This window comes from Mustela nivalis (assembly GCF_964662115.1).
Source record: "Mustela nivalis genome assembly, chromosome: 5".
Taxonomy (NCBI): Eukaryota; Metazoa; Chordata; class Mammalia; order Carnivora; family Mustelidae; genus Mustela; species Mustela nivalis.
In genome coordinates this window covers 87,059,945-87,077,950 of record NC_139024.1, presented here as the reverse complement: position 1 = coordinate 87,077,950, position 18,006 = coordinate 87,059,945, and the positions used below count along the sequence as shown (strand labels likewise).

Sequence of the window (18,006 nt, the reverse complement as noted above, 5' to 3'; positions counted from 1 at the left end):
TATTGTTAAGATAGCAATTCTTCCTCAATTTACTTACACATTCAACTCAATCCCTGTCAAAATTACAGCTGCCCTTTCTGTAGAAATTGACAAGCTGATCCTGAAAGTCATATAGAAATGCAAAGGTCCCTGAATAGCTAAAACAATCTTGAAAAATAATAATACAATTAGAGGACTCATATTCCTGATTTTAAAAGTTACTATAACACTACAACAATCAAGATGGTGTGTACTGGCATAAGGACAGACACATAGAACAATGGGACAGAACTGAGAGTTCAGAAGTAGACCCAAACATCTAACAAAACCATACATTAAAAAGAGTATCATTTAAGTGGGGGAGAAGAATAGTCTTTTTTTAACAAATAGTGTTGAGACAAGTAGATATCCACATGCAAAGAATGAATCTGGAAACTTAGCTCATACTATATGCAAAAATTAACTCAAAATGAATCAAAGATCTAAAAGAGCTAAAACCATATAAAACCTAGGGAAAAAAACCAGAAGCATAAACCTTTGCAATTTTTAAGATATAACACTTAAAGTGCAAGCAACCAAAAAACAAAACTCAGACAGATTATACTTCATGAAAAGATAACACTTTTGTGCTCCAAAATGATACTGTCATGAAAGTGAAAAGACAATTCACAGAATGAGAGTAAATATGTGTAAATCAAATCTGATAAGGGTCTAGTACTAGAATATATTTTTAAAAGCTTCACAATAAAAATATATGTAACCCCATAAAAAATGGGCAGAAGATTCCAAAAGACATTTCTCCAAGAAGACTGACAAGTGGTCAATAGGCTCATAAAAATGCTCAACATCATTAGTCATAAAGGAAATGCAAATCACCACCACAATGAGATACCATTTCATACTCACTAGAATGCCTATATCAAAAAAAGAAGCGGGGATGCCTGGGTGGCTCAATTGAGCATTCTCCTGGTTTCATCTCAGGTCATGATCTTAGAATCATAATATCAAGCTCTGCATTGGGGTCCAGGATCAGTGTGGAGTCTGCCTGAGATTTTCTCTATCCCTTTGCCTCTGCCCCTCAACCTGCTTATGCTCTTGCTCTCTCTCTCTCTCCCTTTCTCAAAATATATAAATAAAATCTTTTAAAAAGAGAATAACAAGTGCTGGTGAGGTGAGGATGTGGAAAACTGGTATCTTCACATACTGCAGATAGGAACGTAAAATGGTACAGCTACTTTGGAAAATAGTTTGACAGTTCCTTAAAAAGGTAGAAATAGAGTTTCTGTATAACCCAAATTCCATTCCTAGGCATATACCCAAGATAACTGAAAATATATATTCATACAAGAGCTTGCACACAAATGTTTATAGCAGTATTATTCATAATAGTCAAATAGAGGAAACAACCCATGTATAAGCTGGTGTGAATGGATAAATGACATGTGGTATACCCATACAATGGAATGTTATCCAACCATAAAAAGGAATGCTACAATGCGGATCAACCTTGAAAAGATTGTGCTAGGTGGAAGAAGTCAGACATAAAAGGCATATATTATGATTCCATTTATATGAAATGTCCAGAAAAGGCAGGTCTATAGAGACAGAAGGAAGGAACTGGGTAGGGACTACTAATGGGCATAGATTGAGTTCCCTTTGGGGTGATAAAAATGTTCTGGAATTAGATAGTGATATGGTTGCACAACTTTGCGATCTACTAAAAGCCACTTGAATTGTGTATCTTTTTAAATGGTGAATTCTATCTCAATTTTAAAAATTGCCAAAAGGAAAACAAATGGCAAAGAAAGAAAGGAAAAAGGAAGAAGCAACACAGTATGACTAGGTAGTGCCTTTGTGGGAACCACGGGTGCAGTAAATATACAATATTGCTTGCATGTGCACAGATGATTTTGCAAGGATGCACAAGGAAGTGGTAACACAGATCAGCTCTGGGGAGGGGAATTGGTGGCTGGAGGACAGGAATGGGAAAGACTTTCATTGTTAGACACTTTTGTTCCTTCTGAATTTTGTGCCACATAAATGTATAATCTATATTTAAACATAAAAATTAAATTGGTAATAATAGCTAATACTTATTGAGTGCTTATTTTGTGCCAGGTACTGTTCTAAGTGTTTTATCTAATACTTATTGAGTGCTTATTTTGTGCCAGGTACTGTTCTAAGTGTTTTATATTTATGTTATCTGCATGATGATGTTCTTTTATTCTGTTTTCATCCTCATTTATAGAAAGGGAAACTGAAGCATAAAAAAGATGAATTATACGCTAGAATTAACATAGTTAGTAAGTAGCAGAGTTAGAATTTGAACCCAGGCTGTCTGGCTCCAGAGTCCTTGTTCTTTACCACTAGTCTGTATTGCCTCTCAGAAATTAAAGGAGGGGGAGAAATTAAAAGAGGGGGGAGGATGTGAGAGAAGGACAAAGGAAGAAGAGGTAAGAGGTAAGAGACAGAGGAATGGAAGAGGGAGTAGGATAGCAGTAGAGGGAGTGGAGGGAAGGTAACAAGAGGACAGGGGTAAAGGGACTGTGATGGAGAGGGGGAGCAGGGAATATACAGACCAGACAGCATGATTAAAATGCCAAGTACAAGGTTCCTTTTCCCAAACACTTCCCTGCCTGTCCTTAAAGTTCTGATGGTCATTTGAATAGAATATTGAAGACTGGGTATGGGATAGCTTACCATAGGCTAGGTCCTATGAAAGCTTCTATAGCCTAGTGCAAAACTCTGGAATCAAATTTAAATTAGAATCCCAGCTCCACCATTTTGTGGCTGTGTTTTATGGAATAAGATCTTTCTAAGCTTCAGTTTCTTCCTCTGTAATATGGAGATAATAAAAGTACTTGCTTCACAGAGTTGATTGAAGGATTTAAAGAATGTATTTCGAGCACTCAGGCTGGCACAGAGTAAGTGAACAATAAATGGTAGCTCTCATAACATTATTTAACAGGCTCCATGAACACTAGATGATTGAATTGTAAAGTATAAGAAATTAGTAGGAAGATCTGGCTCTGTGTAAGAAAGGCCATCCAATGGATAAAAGTACAAAGGTAGCGGCTCTAGAAAGGGAGAATAAAAAGAGAGCTAGAGTCATATACACCTTGGCAGTTTCAGTTTCACATGGGAATCCCCACATCATAAAGTGTAAAAGAGAAATGGAATCCCACAGCCCTATGCACCTCTCAAAAGAGTCCTTGACTTCTTAGGAGCCCATTACTACATCCTTGCCAAGAGATCATCAAAGCACTCATAATGCTGGCTTTCCATAAGTAAACACAGCCTCTGTATTAGGGCTGTGTTTTCCATCTGCTAATGGATGTCGCCTTATGTAAGAAGCAATCAGTTCATCTCAAAGCCTCCCAGGCCTCCAGTCTACTGCTGGTTCTAATTTCTGTCTCAGTTGTGCCAATGACTGTTAAGAGTTAAGAAAGAGATATCTAAGTTTCATGCTTCAGAAACATAGGCTTTTATTTTGACAAAGCTAAAGATAGTGATGACCATAAAAGGCTAGTATATTGAATATGAACACTATACAGTATCTTAAAAAGGAGAACTTGGGTCATTTCTTTGTGTCATATACAGCAAGAGAACCATGGTCCCTTCAGATAATTTTTTTTAACATACACATTCTTGAATTTCTTCATCCTTATTCTCCTTGACATCAGACACTCTGTCAAATCCTGAAAGCAGGAGCAGAAACAATATCATAAGCCCCAAAGAATGTCCTCAGCAATTATGAACCTAACTTATGGCCCTAGAAAAGGAGGAGATTTTCTAGCCCTAAGGTAAGGAACTCTATTCTTTCCTCTTTTTCTTGCCCACATTTTACCATTAACCTTCATTCATTGTGGATGCTAAGGCCTTCTTTCTCCCTTAGTGACCATCCAGATACTCCATGAAAACAATCTATCTGTTTAAGCTGGGACCAAGGAGGAACTTTCTATGCCCACAGGTCACAGATGTTGGAACAAAGGGCTGAGAGAAGGGGTCATACTGTTTAATGATAAAAGGCCACTGTCTGTCTGGGCTGGGTCCAGAGCTAGTGAGAGGCTGATAATTATCTGCGGAGCAAGGACTAAGTCCTTATAGCTCGGTGTCTCTCCCTTCTTTGGAGGGGCCTTTGACTGTCTGTAAGAATCCGAGCCTGTTTGCAACATCTCTGAGACAAAGGTTCCAGGAATGAATGCTTACTCTGCATTCCTAAATTTCTTCCAAAGAAGTTGTTTTCCTCCAGGAATTCTCCCTCTATCCAAATCGTGGTCAAGCAGGTGTCAAAAGGTCTGGCAATATTAGTCGAGGACATGGATTCTCTCTGTCCGTATCTCATTACGGAGGTTTTAAGCTCTGAGACCCACTGGTGATAGACTGGGCAGGTCACACATCGAGAGAAGAACTCCTTACAGTACTGAAAGGAGAGGGAAGTCCGTGAGCTCAAGGATGAATACCTTCTTCCTCCACTCCACTCTACCAGGACTTACGACAGTGCCCACTCAGCATACTCACTCAGGGCTCAAGGGGCAGGGAAGAGTGACTCATGGCAAGCAGGCCCAGAGAATTGGTTTTGAGCTACAGGGGAACTGGAATGCCTTAGATGCAGAAGGCAGGGCTGTAGGGACAGGTGTCAAACTCAGCCAGAGGGCACTGAGAAGGATTAAGGGTTAACATTTTAATGGTCTTGGGTAGTAGCTGTGCAAAAGAAAGTTGGGGAATCTAGTCCTGGCCCATGCAAGAATACCTGGGAGGGTACATGAGGTAAGTGGAAAGAGTTTCTAAGTTGAGGAAAAAGGTTTGAGTTGGGATAAGCGAGACAGAGGCAGCAAGGAGAAGGAAGAGTAAGGGAGAGATGCAGGTGGCAGACAGATCAAACTAGAACTTAGGTGTCAGGTGAAGGACAGGAGAGAAGCAGGTACCTTGAGGGTTTGGCTGCGGGTCTCTGGGGGAGTATGCATGAAGACACCCTCTGGCATTTTTTGTAACATTAGCACATGGCATTCCAGGAATCGGACAAATCCATGTGAACCAAATAGTGAGGCATTGGTTCTTTTCACCAAATGGCGAGCCTTGGAGATGTGGTACTCAACCAGATTCCACTGCGAGTCCTGGGCAAACCTGGAGGGAAGAATCTCATCTCCATCCCCTGCTGACCGACGTGACTCTCTCATAGAGCCGTCATAGCTTTAAGGCTCTAAGTCCTCCTGGACAGTCAGAACTGTGATGATGGCCAGTGGCCAATGCTACTAACTCACATGAAGGAGACTTAAATGGAGACCATCCAGCACTTCACTGTAACCTTAAACTTAACCTTCAACCTATGCCCAAACCTGCTCAGGGACATAAAGAACCCTTCTAATAAGATGGGAGGGATGGGAGGTAAAGGTCTTTAGAAAGGCACAGAGGCAGAATAGCCCTGCCGAGAGGGTTTGTAAAAGGCAGTAGCTTAAATGACCCCATGGTATCCTTAAATTTCTATTGCTGCCCTTTCCCATCAAGTAAGACTCTGGTACCCCACATTACCACATGGCCAGAGATGAGTGGATCCCCAGCATGACATTACTCTGAGAGTTTAGGATGCAGCTGTGCTCACAGTGTTGAATGAAATGCAGACACTCGCCAAAGGACCGGCATAGCAATCCTGTGGACAGAAAAGGTAACCAGGCTAGGATCAGTTATCAGTGTAGGAACTGGTATAGAAGGTGTGTGGTACAGGAGAACAGATAACATCTGAAACACATACACCCTGAGTAACAATGTGGATCCTAGACTTTAAGAAACCAGGGGCTAGGGTCATGGACATGACAAAGGGACAGGCTCATGACTACCTGTGTTCCAAACACAGGGCCCTAATTTAGGTCTGAATCCTTCAGGAGTACAGCAGAGCCCTGCACAAGATTTACCTTTTCCATAGAGCAGTAGATCTAAGCAAGCAGAATAGAAGCAGGCCAGGCCAAGGATATCATGACTCTGGGAAATGAGTGCCCACTGACTCTCCAGCACACAGACACATAGATCAAATCTGCCAAGAGACAGAGCCACATGGACCAGCTAGAAAGTGGGGAGGATGGTAGAGGAGAGGAGGGGATCTTCTATCTCCAAAGTAGCCTAACATCCCCTAGAGATCTTCTCGCCTTATCTCTATTTATACAGAAGTTGTCTGTGCCTGAAATCAGACCTGCCTCTAAGCAAAGGAAGTAGGAAAATGCCTGAGCCAGTTTCTAGGTTTTTTCTTGAGCTACTGCAATTACCTACCCCCTGCGGAGAAATGAAGGAGAAGAGGGAGGAAAAGGGGGAGGCAGAAGAGAGGGGGAGGAGAAGGAGGAAGATGCATTTCCACTTTTAAACCCCACACTTAAAGACAATGCTTCCTGGAATGATTAGAGAAGAGACAGTCCTGGATATAAGAAATGGAATAACATCTCCCTCTCCATTTCAAACTTCCTCGGGAGACCATGCCCTCCCCTCTTAGACAACAAATGCAAATGGCAGAAAATGATCTTAATACTTCTTCTTTAGAAATGCAGATCTGAAGAGAACTGAGAGAACCAGATTCTCCAGAGATGGTTTCTTGAGGTGTCTGGATATCTCATGAGCTTGAAAACCTAAGGAAGTCAAAGAGCATTGTATGAGGCCTAGTGGTGAACTTGGCTTCTCTAAAAGCCCTAGCCCCACCAGCTCCAAGCCCCATTACCCAGCTTGATGGAGAAGTCAAGATGGCCAAGGCAGAGCTTGGTGTAGGCTAAGGCCTGCATGAGCCGGGCTGTGGCCAATAATCCCTCCCTGGAGAACCAACATAGGCTGCTTTTCTGAATGGCCATCTGCTCACACTGTAGCCACTTGTCTCTGTCACCCATATTCTGGGAGAACTGGGATAGGGCCACATAGGTAGAGACAACCTGTGGGACAACAAACATGGGACAAAATATTCTGACTGTACATTCACCTTATACTTCCATCTTGTCCCTTTTTTTTTTTTTTGCTAAGAGCCCACTATGGTGCCTTGCTGCCCACCTGATCAGGGACTACTGGCATCCCTATCACTCTCCCCAACTCCTGCTAAGAAAACGCACTCTTGTTGCTCCCACACTTCTAATTTGATCATTCCCACTGCCTGATCTTTAAACAAACCACTTTCTCTACCTGCCCCTCTTCTTGTTCTCTGATCCCAGACTTCCCCTTCAAGACACTGGACAAACCATACTTCAATGTTTTCTCTAATGAAGTCCTCTGATAACGTGTTCCTTAGAACTCTTCAGAACTACTGCCTAGATGTCTATTATAAGTATTTGCACATTTAACATCATTAAAGACTTTCTTCTTGAAACACTGTCTTCACTAGGTTTTGAGGACATCATATTCTTTTGGCAACTACTCAGTTTCTTTTACTGATTTCTCCTTATGACCCTGACCTCTTAACAATGGAGCTGTTAACTCAGTCCTTGGACCTTTTCTCATTCCCTCGGAGAGCTCACCTAGTTTCATGGCTTTAAATATCAATGATACCTGAATTTCTATTTCCAGTCCAGACCCCTCCCATGCACCCCACATTCATATGTTCAACTGCCTACTTAACATCTCCCATCTAGATGTCTAATAGACACCTCAAATTAAACATGTCTAATACCTGGCTTCAGTATTTCCCCAAATCTGTTCCTTGTGCAGACTGTCCCATCCCAATTAAGAGCATCTCTATTCCTCTAGAAGTCCAGATTGCAAATCTTGGGATTATCCTTGACTCCTTTTTCTCTCCCATCCCAGAAATGATCCACTTGGTGAGTCCTGTTGGTTCTCTCTTGACTGAAGATCACTCCTCCTACTTCCTCTGCCACCACAACAATCCAAGCCAACTATCTCTTGCCTGTATTGCTGGGATAGTCTCCTAACTTGCCTCCCTGCTTCCTCTCTTGCCTCCTTCAGTTGATTCTCAATACAGAAGACAAAATGATCCTATTAAAATATAAATAGACTGTCACTTCTCTTCTCAGAACCTGCCACTTACTTCCCATCTTCTGTAGTGTAAAAGTCTAAACCCATATAGTGGCCCACAAGGCTACACCATCTGCCATCCATCCTCTCCTGGCTCTCTGACTCCTGCTTCTGTCTCCTCTCTTCCTCACTGTTCCTCAAACATGGCCAGCATGCCTCGTGCACCACTGTGCCTTCTGCCGGTGCACTATTCTCCCTGAAGCCATATGGCTTACTTTCTCACCTCCTTCAGATATTTGTCCAGATGTCACCTGCTTATTGAGGCTTTCCCTACCATCTTGTTTAAAACTGCACCCCATTGTCCAGCTCTCCCAGAACCCCATGGCCCCTTGCCTCCATTTAATTTTTCTCCACTGCATTTATTATCAACTAACATTCCATATATTTCACTGATTTGTTGTGTGTTTCCCTGGAACCAAGATCAGTGCCTGGCACATAATGCATATTCATCACATATTTATTGAATAGATGGATAAAAAAGATAAGACAGACAGATGGACACTAAAGTTAGGAAGATATTTCCCCTCCTTCTTTTTTCCTAAGTCAGCAGTTCAAATCCTTCTTTAGATCGTGGACTCCTTTGAGAATCCAATGAAAGCTGTGATCTGTTAGCTACCTCCCTCCACTCGTCAAGTGTTCTTTTGAACATACACACCAAAGCTGACATTCAGTTCAGGGAACACACAGATAGCCATGCCTGGAAACCCATCTAAAAGAACTCATCTGGGATTCTCTTCTCCACTCTAGCTCTCTTAAAAAAATAAATAAATAAATAAATAAATTGTGGTAAATTACACATTAAAAAAAACAAAAAAACAAACAAACAAAAAAAAGAACTCATCTGCAATGTGGGAAATGCTGCTCAAACATACAATCAGTATGTCCTATAGAGTCTGGTTATTGTGGAGCCATGCTAAACTCAGAATCTCTCTCCCTAGCATTTTAAGTTTCTGAGTGATGTCTAGGGGTAAAGCAAGGACTTGCTTACCTGGGCTTCATCTGCAAATTCCTCAGCAGAATTCTTCTGCATGAGAGTGGCGAGGCAGGCAAACCTGCGGCTGCTGGCTGTGGTGTCCAGGTTATAGAGCTGCCAGAGCAAAGAGAGGCAGCGGACCTGCTGCTGCAGGACTGCCAGCTTCTTCTTACTGCTGTGAAGCACAGAGCACTTAGTTTGTCCATAGTCCGCACAAGTGCCCGCTGTCCCTCCCCATAAAAATCCAAATCTATTCATCGGCAGCTATCTACAGACTTTCAAACTCAGACATGTTCCTGGGATCCCCATAAGGCTTTTTAAACCATCCCTCTTTTTTTTTAAGTCGACCCAGCATGGGACTTGAACTCATGTCCCTGAGATTGAGTCCTGTGCTCTTACTGAGTCAGTCAGGTGCCCCAAAACATCCCTCTTGACTGAAAAAATTCAAAGAAGTGTTTTTAAAAGGGTTGTTCTTTGAAATGCTATTTTGAATATATTTCCTACAAGTTATAGCTCAATAACTGGATAGCAATGAAATATTTTGTATGCATATCAGAAATAATATTGTTACATAAATGTATATATATGTATACATGTATATACACATACATATATGTATCTTGATTTGAAAGAGACAGGGTAATATGTATCTTTATTTGAAAAACACAGAGTAATACTATGCTCAAAAACAAAAGAAGTATTCACTCTACTACATTTCACTGGCTCAGAGAGTAAGGTAGAAGAACTGGAAGTGTTACAGGCTTGAAAGAGGAGTCTTAGGTCAATAGAGGCAACACTCCAGGCCCCATCCTAGTTTAGTTCTCTGGTCCTAAAGGGACAGGGATGACTTGGCTAGACTCCTCACTTCTCACTAGGGTTGTTTGGAGATTGGCTTAGCGAACAGGAACGCCAATATTTTTCCAGGAATGTTTGGAAAAAGACACCAAACCAGGTCCAAGGGAAACTCCTTTTCAGCAGTCGAAGGGCTTGCCTGGCCAATTTTTTGGCTAATGTGATCTGTCCCATCTTGAAACAGACCTAGAGATGGGAAAATGAGAAACAGTAATGTAAATGTGGGAAGAGTACTAGGATGAAGCTCTGGTCATTTGGCGTTAGTACTTGGGCTGCTGAGGCGCTAGAAAGAGAGAACTGCCACAGGGCCTGACCACACTAATGAGCACCAGTAGGGCCACAGGCAGGTAAAGGAGTGAGAAAATAGGACTGTGGAGACAGCACCCTCTTTTCTCATCTCCCTCATGTTTGTCACTGAGAAGGCTGTGGTTTGGAAAGTGATGCTGCTGGACTGAAATGGGACTGTCATGCAGCAGAGACTCAGATGTTTCAGATGTCACTGAAAGGATCTGAAATGTCACCAAATCCCTTATCTGTCAGGTCATGCTGCCACAGTGTATGTGGGGGTGGGAGCTGAAGAACTACCTTGAGGTTATCATATTCTTCACGTTTTAAGACTAAATCCTCCAAGAAAGTGATAGTCTGTGGTGATTCCAGAACAATCTTGGGAAGATTGCACAACAACTTCTTCTTATAAAGGGAAAGAAATAATTATTTAACCTCTGGATTGCTCAAAGACCTCAGATTGAAACACAGATAATATAATACCATGGAAAACTCTTAATATTCTCTTTGGCATTCAAAGCATTCAAAGGCATTATACACATTAGGTTTACTCCCTTAGCCAGATTATCTTAAAGTTTACATTGAAATTAGTTTTTAATTTTTTAAAATTTTAAAGCTTGGCTCTCTAACATCCCCCATGGTTTTATGGAGTAATTATGTATAAATTGATAATTATCCCAACACATTTTGTTCTGTAGATTTAATAGTAGTGAGGCTGGGGAAAAGTTGCTGAGCTGTCCTGAGTTATTCTTATGCAATAAATAAATTTACTTCAATATGTCTTTTGTAAATAGAGTGTCTCATGGCATGCGTTCCCCAGAGCTTCTACCTGTTATATAAATCTCATTCCCTAAGGAAATTGCTTTGATACAGAATAATCTATGAGGCACATATTTTTTTTAAAGCAAAATGTAGAATGGAATATAGAGAGCTCCTATTTGTATATAACAAAGGAAAGGGGAGACCATATACATTTATGTATGCCAAACCCCTCTGGTAGAATACATAAAGATTTATAACATCAGGGAGGGAACATAGTAGCTGAGTGACGGGGTTGGGTATAGGGAGACTTTCATATGTATGTTCTCCCCCCCCCCGTTTTATTGAGATGTATTTGACACAAAGCATTGTGTAAGTTTAAGATGTATGACATGATGGTTTTTTATTGAGATATTGTAACTGACATATATAACGTGTTAATTTTAGGTGTCCAACATAAAATTTTTATGAGAACTTTTAAGATCTATTCTTTTAGCAACTTTCAAATACATACTACAGCATTGTTCAATATAGTCACTATGCTGCAGATTATATCCCTAGGACTTATTTATCTTATAACTGGAAGTTTGTACCTTATGGTCACCTTCACCTTTATGTCCACTCCCCAGCTGTTCTGAAGTTAGTTTATATGTAGTCCACTTAACAAAGGACATGAATAAGCAATTCACAGAAAAATAAATGACCGGTAAACATATAAAAATAATGTACCTTATTAAGAAATACACATTTCAGTATAATATAACTTTCATCTATAGATTAGAAAGTTTAAAACAGACTGATAATATCTGATGTAAGGATGTGAAGAAACAGGTACAATTCAAATTGAAACACAGATGGTTCCTGACTTAAAATGGTTTGACTTAACAATGTTTAGCTTTCACACAATAGTGTGAAATTGATATGCATTCAGTAGAAACTGTATTCTGAATTTTGCTCTTTTCCTAGGGTAGCAATATATGTATGGTATGATACTCTCTCATGATGCTGGGCAGCAGCAGTGAGTGCCCTCCCTGTCAGCCATGTGATCATAAGGGTAAACAACTAATAGACTTACAATCATTCTGTCCCCATAGAAATTAAGGCTTAGAAGGCTTCAAATAATCTCAAATTAGAGACAACTTAAATGCATGTGAAGAAGGGACTGATCAAACTTTGATATAAGCATACAATGGAGTACTTGGCAGCTGTAACTGATTGTATGTACACTAATATGCAAAAATGTTCCGTCTGTACTATTAAGAATAAAGGTCAGCTACAGAAGAATGAGAATATAGAATATGATTCTATTTTAAAAATAACAAAATAATAATGATATGCCTATGTGTGTGGATCTGGTGGAATTTGCACAATATTAACTATGCTGGGGATAGCATGGAGCTCTTTTCATTTTCTCCATATTGTATATTGCAATCTTTTGAATTTGTAGAATGTTTCCTTGCATTATCACATTTACAACTGCATACAAAAAACCAAGATTTTTAAAAGAAATAATAAGGTAACTCTCAAGGAGAAATAACCCGAACTTCAGGGCCCTGCCCTGACTTTACCTCTGACCGAAGACAGCAGAAAGTGGCCTCCTCAAACTGACAGATCTTCACCTTGTGCTTTTTCAAAAATGAGAATGCTGAGGGCTGGCCCAGAAGACTGCTTGCCTTCCTCAAATAAAAGAAGGCCTCCGAACAAGACAAGGGATGGAGAAACAGGATTAGGATTTGGAAGACCCTAGTGGTGCAATGACGTTGAAGGATGCAGTAAGGTTATGATGAGGTCAAGACTGGGATTGGAATTGGGGTGAGCTCACAGTAAGAAATGGGGAGGTGGATGGCACGTGCAAGTCAGGGGCAGGGCGGGCAGTAGTTTGTGCTCTCAGACTAGCACATTCCCACTTGGTGTTTCCTGCTAACCCCTTCAAGCACCTTTCTCTATCTTGCTCCATTTTTCACCCAAACTGACTGACAGTAAGAAATCCCCATCAAATTCCCCAAGTGAAAGGGCTCAGCTCAAGGGCTGGGAGCAGAGCTTGCTCACCATATAATTCTCTGACAGGTCCAAGGAGGCAGCAGCGGCCTCCAGCAGGTAATAAAATGCACATGTGGTCTCTCCGATGACCAGGCAGTGCCGGGTGAGGGGTGAGAGCACGAACTGCAGGATTTCCTCACAGTGACAGGGCTTTCTGGTCAGCATGTCTTTGTCGGGGGTGCTCTGAACCAGCTTCCTGTTCACCTGATCCAGGAACTCTTCCTCTGTTCTTTGTGCAGAGAAGATGAGTGGAGAGTGGTCACAAAGCAACCACTCTTCTCGGGCATTCCCAGGTCTCCAAGCCACTGTTTCTGGGAAGCTTTCCTTTATGACTCATCGGTTCTGTGTTTAGCCTTCTCCTCCATCACTCCATAAGTTTTGAAAGTCAGGGACCTGATCTATACTGTCAATACCCTATTAAGAATTTTTTAAAAACCCAAAGCCAATCTAAGTACCTCACAGATTAAATGGAGAAACAACTACACCTGAAGAGTAAACTAACAGCATGTGAAATAAAAACATGAACAAGATACAAGGCAATAAGTAATAAATACATTTCTCTATTGGCATATTTGAACTTTGTCATAACACATTTGAACCTGATTTTATACAGCACCATCTCATCCTATAACAACACTGTCTTTCAGGTAGGCAGAAACTATGTTCCTTTTACCATTGAGGAAATTAAGGCTTAGAAAGCTTAAGTGACTTAAATGACCTCACAGCTACTAAATAGAACCAAACCTAGAGCTCACTTCTCTGACTACTAGTCCAGTGCACTTCCCACAAACACCATGAGTTCAAAAGAGGTTAGATCTCTCTGAGACAGAATGACTGAAAAAGATGGAAACTGAGGAGGGCTTTGAAGAATGGGGAATACTCTGATTAGTAGAAGGATGTGGAGGTCACTTAGTATTTCAAAAAGAGGGAACTGTGTGAGTACAGATATACAGGTGAGTGTGAGGATGATTTCTGTAGAGTACAGATTTTTCTTTGAAAACCATAAGAAATCAGGTTGGATAAGCAGGACTGGGAACTCTAGAGTGGCTGGTAAACTCAAGGTAGGGACATTTAAAATCAATAGACTAGGCATTAGAAAGCCAGGAGGCACATGATTGGGAAATGTAAATTCCTTTTTTTTTTTTTAATTTTTATAAACATATATTTTTATCCCCAGGGGTATGTAAATTCCTTTTAATATCACCTGGAGACAAACATAATTGAGAAGGCAAATTTATAGCAGAGAAAAATCTGCTATGTGTACAGTTCATTTGAGAGCTCTTAAATGAAGCTTTTCCTAAACACTAAGAAATAATTTCCCTACAAAGAATCAAAAATTCCCATTCCAATTCTCTGTTAACTTGAACTCTGGACAGTACAAGTGTCACTACTCCAGGGTGGTCAGATGCTTTCCTGGTCTGCAGGTGAGGTGAGTGGCCCAGTTTAATGGTCTCCTGTGTCTCATTTCCCATTCCCCCCCACCCACTACCTCCTCTCACCATCTCCATTTACCTGCAGCGTTCACTTGTGAAGGTCTCTTGACTTCTGAATGGTTTTGTCTGGAACTGAAAACTATCTGTAGGGAGAAAAAGATTATCTTTCATTATCTATCTTTGTATTAACTGAGAACATTTCCAATTCCTGCCTACCTCTCCTCCGAAGCTTAGTTCATGACCTAACTGCTTATCCCATTGTTAAAATGGTAAGTTTAAGTTTAATATTAGCCTACACAAAAAATAGAATGGTAGATTACAAATTCCTTAATGCCAACTATTTATGATTCAAATAGTAACTCCCCTGAAACCTCCCAAACCAGCCCCTAATTTTATTTGCTAGAGAAATGAATAAAGAATATGTCCACCACCCAGTTTGATGGCTACTTCTAATAGAGGAATCCCTGAATATATCTTGATTGAATTTATGACAAGATGAGAGTAGACCACAAAGTTAGACCTAGTGAGGAAAATCATGAGGGTACCAGATGCCATCTGGTCCATGAGAGTCACTGTGGTCAGCAGAGGGTTTCGGCTTTACCTAACTGGCCTTCAATAGCCCTTATCCCTCAACTCTGACTCTTCCTCTGCATTTACCTTCTCACACATCAAAAAGCAAACACTGGGAATGTTGGGGAGATGTTACCATTAGGGCTCAGAAGCACAGGTCATGGGATTCAAAGGGGGTCCCAGAGAACTGTTATAGGGGGGACTTGTGCTAAATAAAAGAACCAGCTCTCTGAATACTGAACCATGTCAAATAAGGTAGGGTAAATTGAGACAAAGGTAACTAAAGAACCTGGAGTTTGGCAGCACTACTGCAATGCAGTTTCCAGGGGCACCCTCACATCATAGCTTGTATGACTAGGGCCCTCTAGATTTGTGCCGTACCTGTTGTGCATGGCCATGCACAGAGGCCCTGAATCTGGGAAGTATCCTCAGGGTTTGGTTGTACCAGGAAGGTCTTGAGCCTCTCTCATACAGACTGATGAGGCTGTGTAATCTCAAGCTGACACTGACCTCTCAAAAGGAAAAAGTCATACAGGAAATATGAATGATAGGGTAATTTTTTCCTAGACCAGGACATTCACTGTTACTTTCCTCTTTCTCCTTGGAAAGTACAATAGTGCAAATGCCTAAAGAGTTCATCAGTCAATGACTAATTTTTCCAAGTCATTGGTCTACCATCACAGAGTCATCAGAATGTTACAGCAAGAGCAGACATTAATAGATTAACTTCTTGATTCTGGTCCATTACCATCAAAAATTCACGATCTCTCCCTTATCCCTCTCCTCTGCCAACACCACCTACTACTATCAAAGCAGAAAAAGAGATTTGGTTAGGTCTTAACAGCTGTCTTCAAATATTGAAGAAAGGGCTACTCTGATTTGCATTTCCCTGATGATCAGTGATACTAAGCATTTTTTCATGTGTCTGTTGGCCATCTGCATGTCTTCTTTGGACAAATGTCTATTTTTGTCTTCTGCTCATTTTTTAAATTGGATTTTTCATTTTTTGGATACTGGGTTTTATAAGATCTTCATATATTTTGGATACTAATCTTTTAACAGATAGGTCATTTGCAAATATCTTCTCCCATTCTGTACATTGCCTTTTAGTTTTGTTGTTTCCTTTGCAAGGCTAAAGCTTTTTATTTTGATGTAGTCCCAATTGTTTATTTTCCCTTGCCTCAGGAGACATATCTAGAGAGAAGTTGCTATGGCTGATGTCAAAAAGGTCATTCTGGGCACCTGGGTGGCTCAGTGGGTTGAAGCCTCTGCCTTTGGCTCGCAGGGTCCTGGGATTGAATTCTTATCGCGCTCAGGCTCTCTGCTCAGCAGGGAGCCTGCTTCTCCGCCTCTTTCTACCTACTTATGATCTCTGTCTGTCAAGTAAAGAAATAAAATCTTAAAAAAAAAATAAAGTGCTTTACAAAAAGGTCATTCCTGTGCTCTCTTCTAGAATGTTTGTGGTTTCAGGTCTCACATTTAGATCTTTAGTCCATTTTGAATTTATTTTTTGTATGGTATAAGAAAGTGGTCCAATTTCATACTTTTGCATGTTGCTGTCACTGTCTAGTTTTCCCAACAGGGTTTGCTGTAGAGATTTTCTTTTTCCCAATGAATATTCTTTCCTGATTTGTCCAAGATTAATTGACCATATAAGTATAGGTTCATTTCTGGGTTTTCTATTCTGTTCCATTGATCTATGTGCCAGTACGATACTGTCTTTTAAAAATTTTTTTATTTTTTTAAATTTCTTTTCCACCCAGTTTGATAGCTACTTCTAATAGAAGAAATCCCTGAATATATATGGATTGAATTTATGACAAGATGAGAGTGGACCACAAAGTTAGACCTGTGAGGAAAATCATGAGGGCACGAGATGCCATAGTCCACGAGAGTTACTGTGGTCAGCAGGGGGTTTCAGCTTTACTTAGCTGAATTGTGTTCCAGAATTCATTGCTCCATGCAGTACGTGCCCTCTATAATACCCACCATTAGGCTCACCCAGTCTCCCACCACCCACCCCTCCAAAACCCTGATTGTTTTTCAGAGTCCACAGGAGATACTGTGGACTCTGAGGTACCATACTGCCTTGATCATTATAGTTTTATAATATAACTTGAAGTCCAGAATTGTGATGTCTCCAGCTTTGTTTTTCTTTTTCAAGGTTGCTTTGGCAATTCAGGATCTTTTGTTGTTATTCCATACAAATTTAAGGATTATTTGTTTTAGCTCTGCGAAAAAATGCTGTTGGTATTTGGATAGGGACAGCATTAAAGGTAGATTGCTTTGGCTAGTATAAACATTTTAATAATATTTGTTCTTCCAATCCATAAGCATGGAATGTCTATTTCTTTCTGTTGTTTTCACTTATCATCAGGGAAATACAAATCAAAACTACAATGAGAGATTAGCCCGTACCTGTCAGAATGACTAAAATCAACAACATTAGAAACAATAGGTCTTGGTGAGGTTGTAGAGAAAGGAGAATCATCTATAGGTGGGAATGCAAACTGGTGTAGCCACTATGGAAAACAGTATGGAGGTTCCTCAAAAAGTAAAAAAATAGAACTACCCTATGATCTAGCAATCACACTACTAATTATTTATCCAAAAAGTACAAAAACACTTATTCAAAGGGATACATGCACCCTGATATTTATAGCAGCATTATCTACAATAGCCAAAGTATGGAAGCAGCCTGAGTGTTTATCAATTGATGAATGGACAAAGAAGATGTGGTATCTATGTGTCCATTTATCTATCTATCTATCTATGGAATATTACTTAGCCATAAAAAAGAATGAAATCTTGCCATTTGTCATGACATGGATAGAGTCAGAGTATAATGCTAAGCAAAACAGTCAATCAGAGAAAGATATAAACCATATGATTTCACTTATATATGGAATTTAAGAAACAAAACAAATGAGCAAAGGGGAAAAAAGGCAAACCAAGAAATAGCCTCTTAACTACAGAGAACAAACTGATGGTTACTAGAGGGAAGGGGTTGGGGGACGGGCTGAATAGGTAATAGGCAATAAAGAGGGCACTTATGATGAGCACCGGGTGATGTATGGAAGTGCTGAATCACTGTGTTGTATACCTGAAACTATTACA

General features: G+C 40.4%; 2 protein-coding genes across 9 annotated transcripts in view; one reads left to right on the top strand and one right to left on the bottom strand.

Annotated features, from left to right (window-relative positions):
* TREML1 (triggering receptor expressed on myeloid cells like 1) overlaps window positions 1-18,006 on the top strand; it is a 79,045-nt gene that overhangs the window by 10,178 nt on the left and 50,861 nt on the right. The gene's annotated exons all lie outside the window — the stretch shown is intronic.
* LOC309865410 (adenylate cyclase type 10-like) overlaps window positions 3,440-18,006 on the bottom strand; it is a 41,082-nt gene continuing 26,515 nt past the window's right edge. For 4 of the 7 annotated variants that reach the window (XM_082731712.1, XM_082731714.1, XM_082731715.1 and 1 more), the window contains 12 exons: window positions 14,399-14,462; window positions 12,896-13,115; window positions 12,415-12,540; window positions 9,816-9,988; window positions 8,966-9,125; window positions 6,683-6,887; window positions 6,497-6,593; window positions 5,892-6,010; window positions 5,512-5,629; window positions 4,908-5,106; window positions 4,189-4,402; window positions 3,440-3,677 (listed from right to left, as the gene is read on the bottom strand). In XM_082731712.1, the coding sequence (XP_082587838.1) occupies window positions 3,613-3,677; window positions 4,189-4,402; window positions 4,908-5,106; window positions 5,512-5,629; window positions 5,892-6,010; window positions 6,497-6,593; window positions 6,683-6,887; window positions 8,966-9,125; window positions 9,816-9,988; window positions 12,415-12,540; window positions 12,896-13,115; window positions 14,399-14,462 (1,760 nt within the window). In that variant the 3' untranslated portion in view covers window positions 3,440-3,612. The remainder of the gene's footprint in view (window positions 3,678-4,188; window positions 4,403-4,907; window positions 5,107-5,511; window positions 5,630-5,891; window positions 6,011-6,496; window positions 6,594-6,682; window positions 6,888-8,965; window positions 9,126-9,815; window positions 9,989-12,414; window positions 12,541-12,895; window positions 13,116-14,398; window positions 14,463-18,006) is intronic. The other 3 variants (XM_082731713.1, XR_014312075.1, XR_014312076.1) reach the window with 3 other exon arrangements.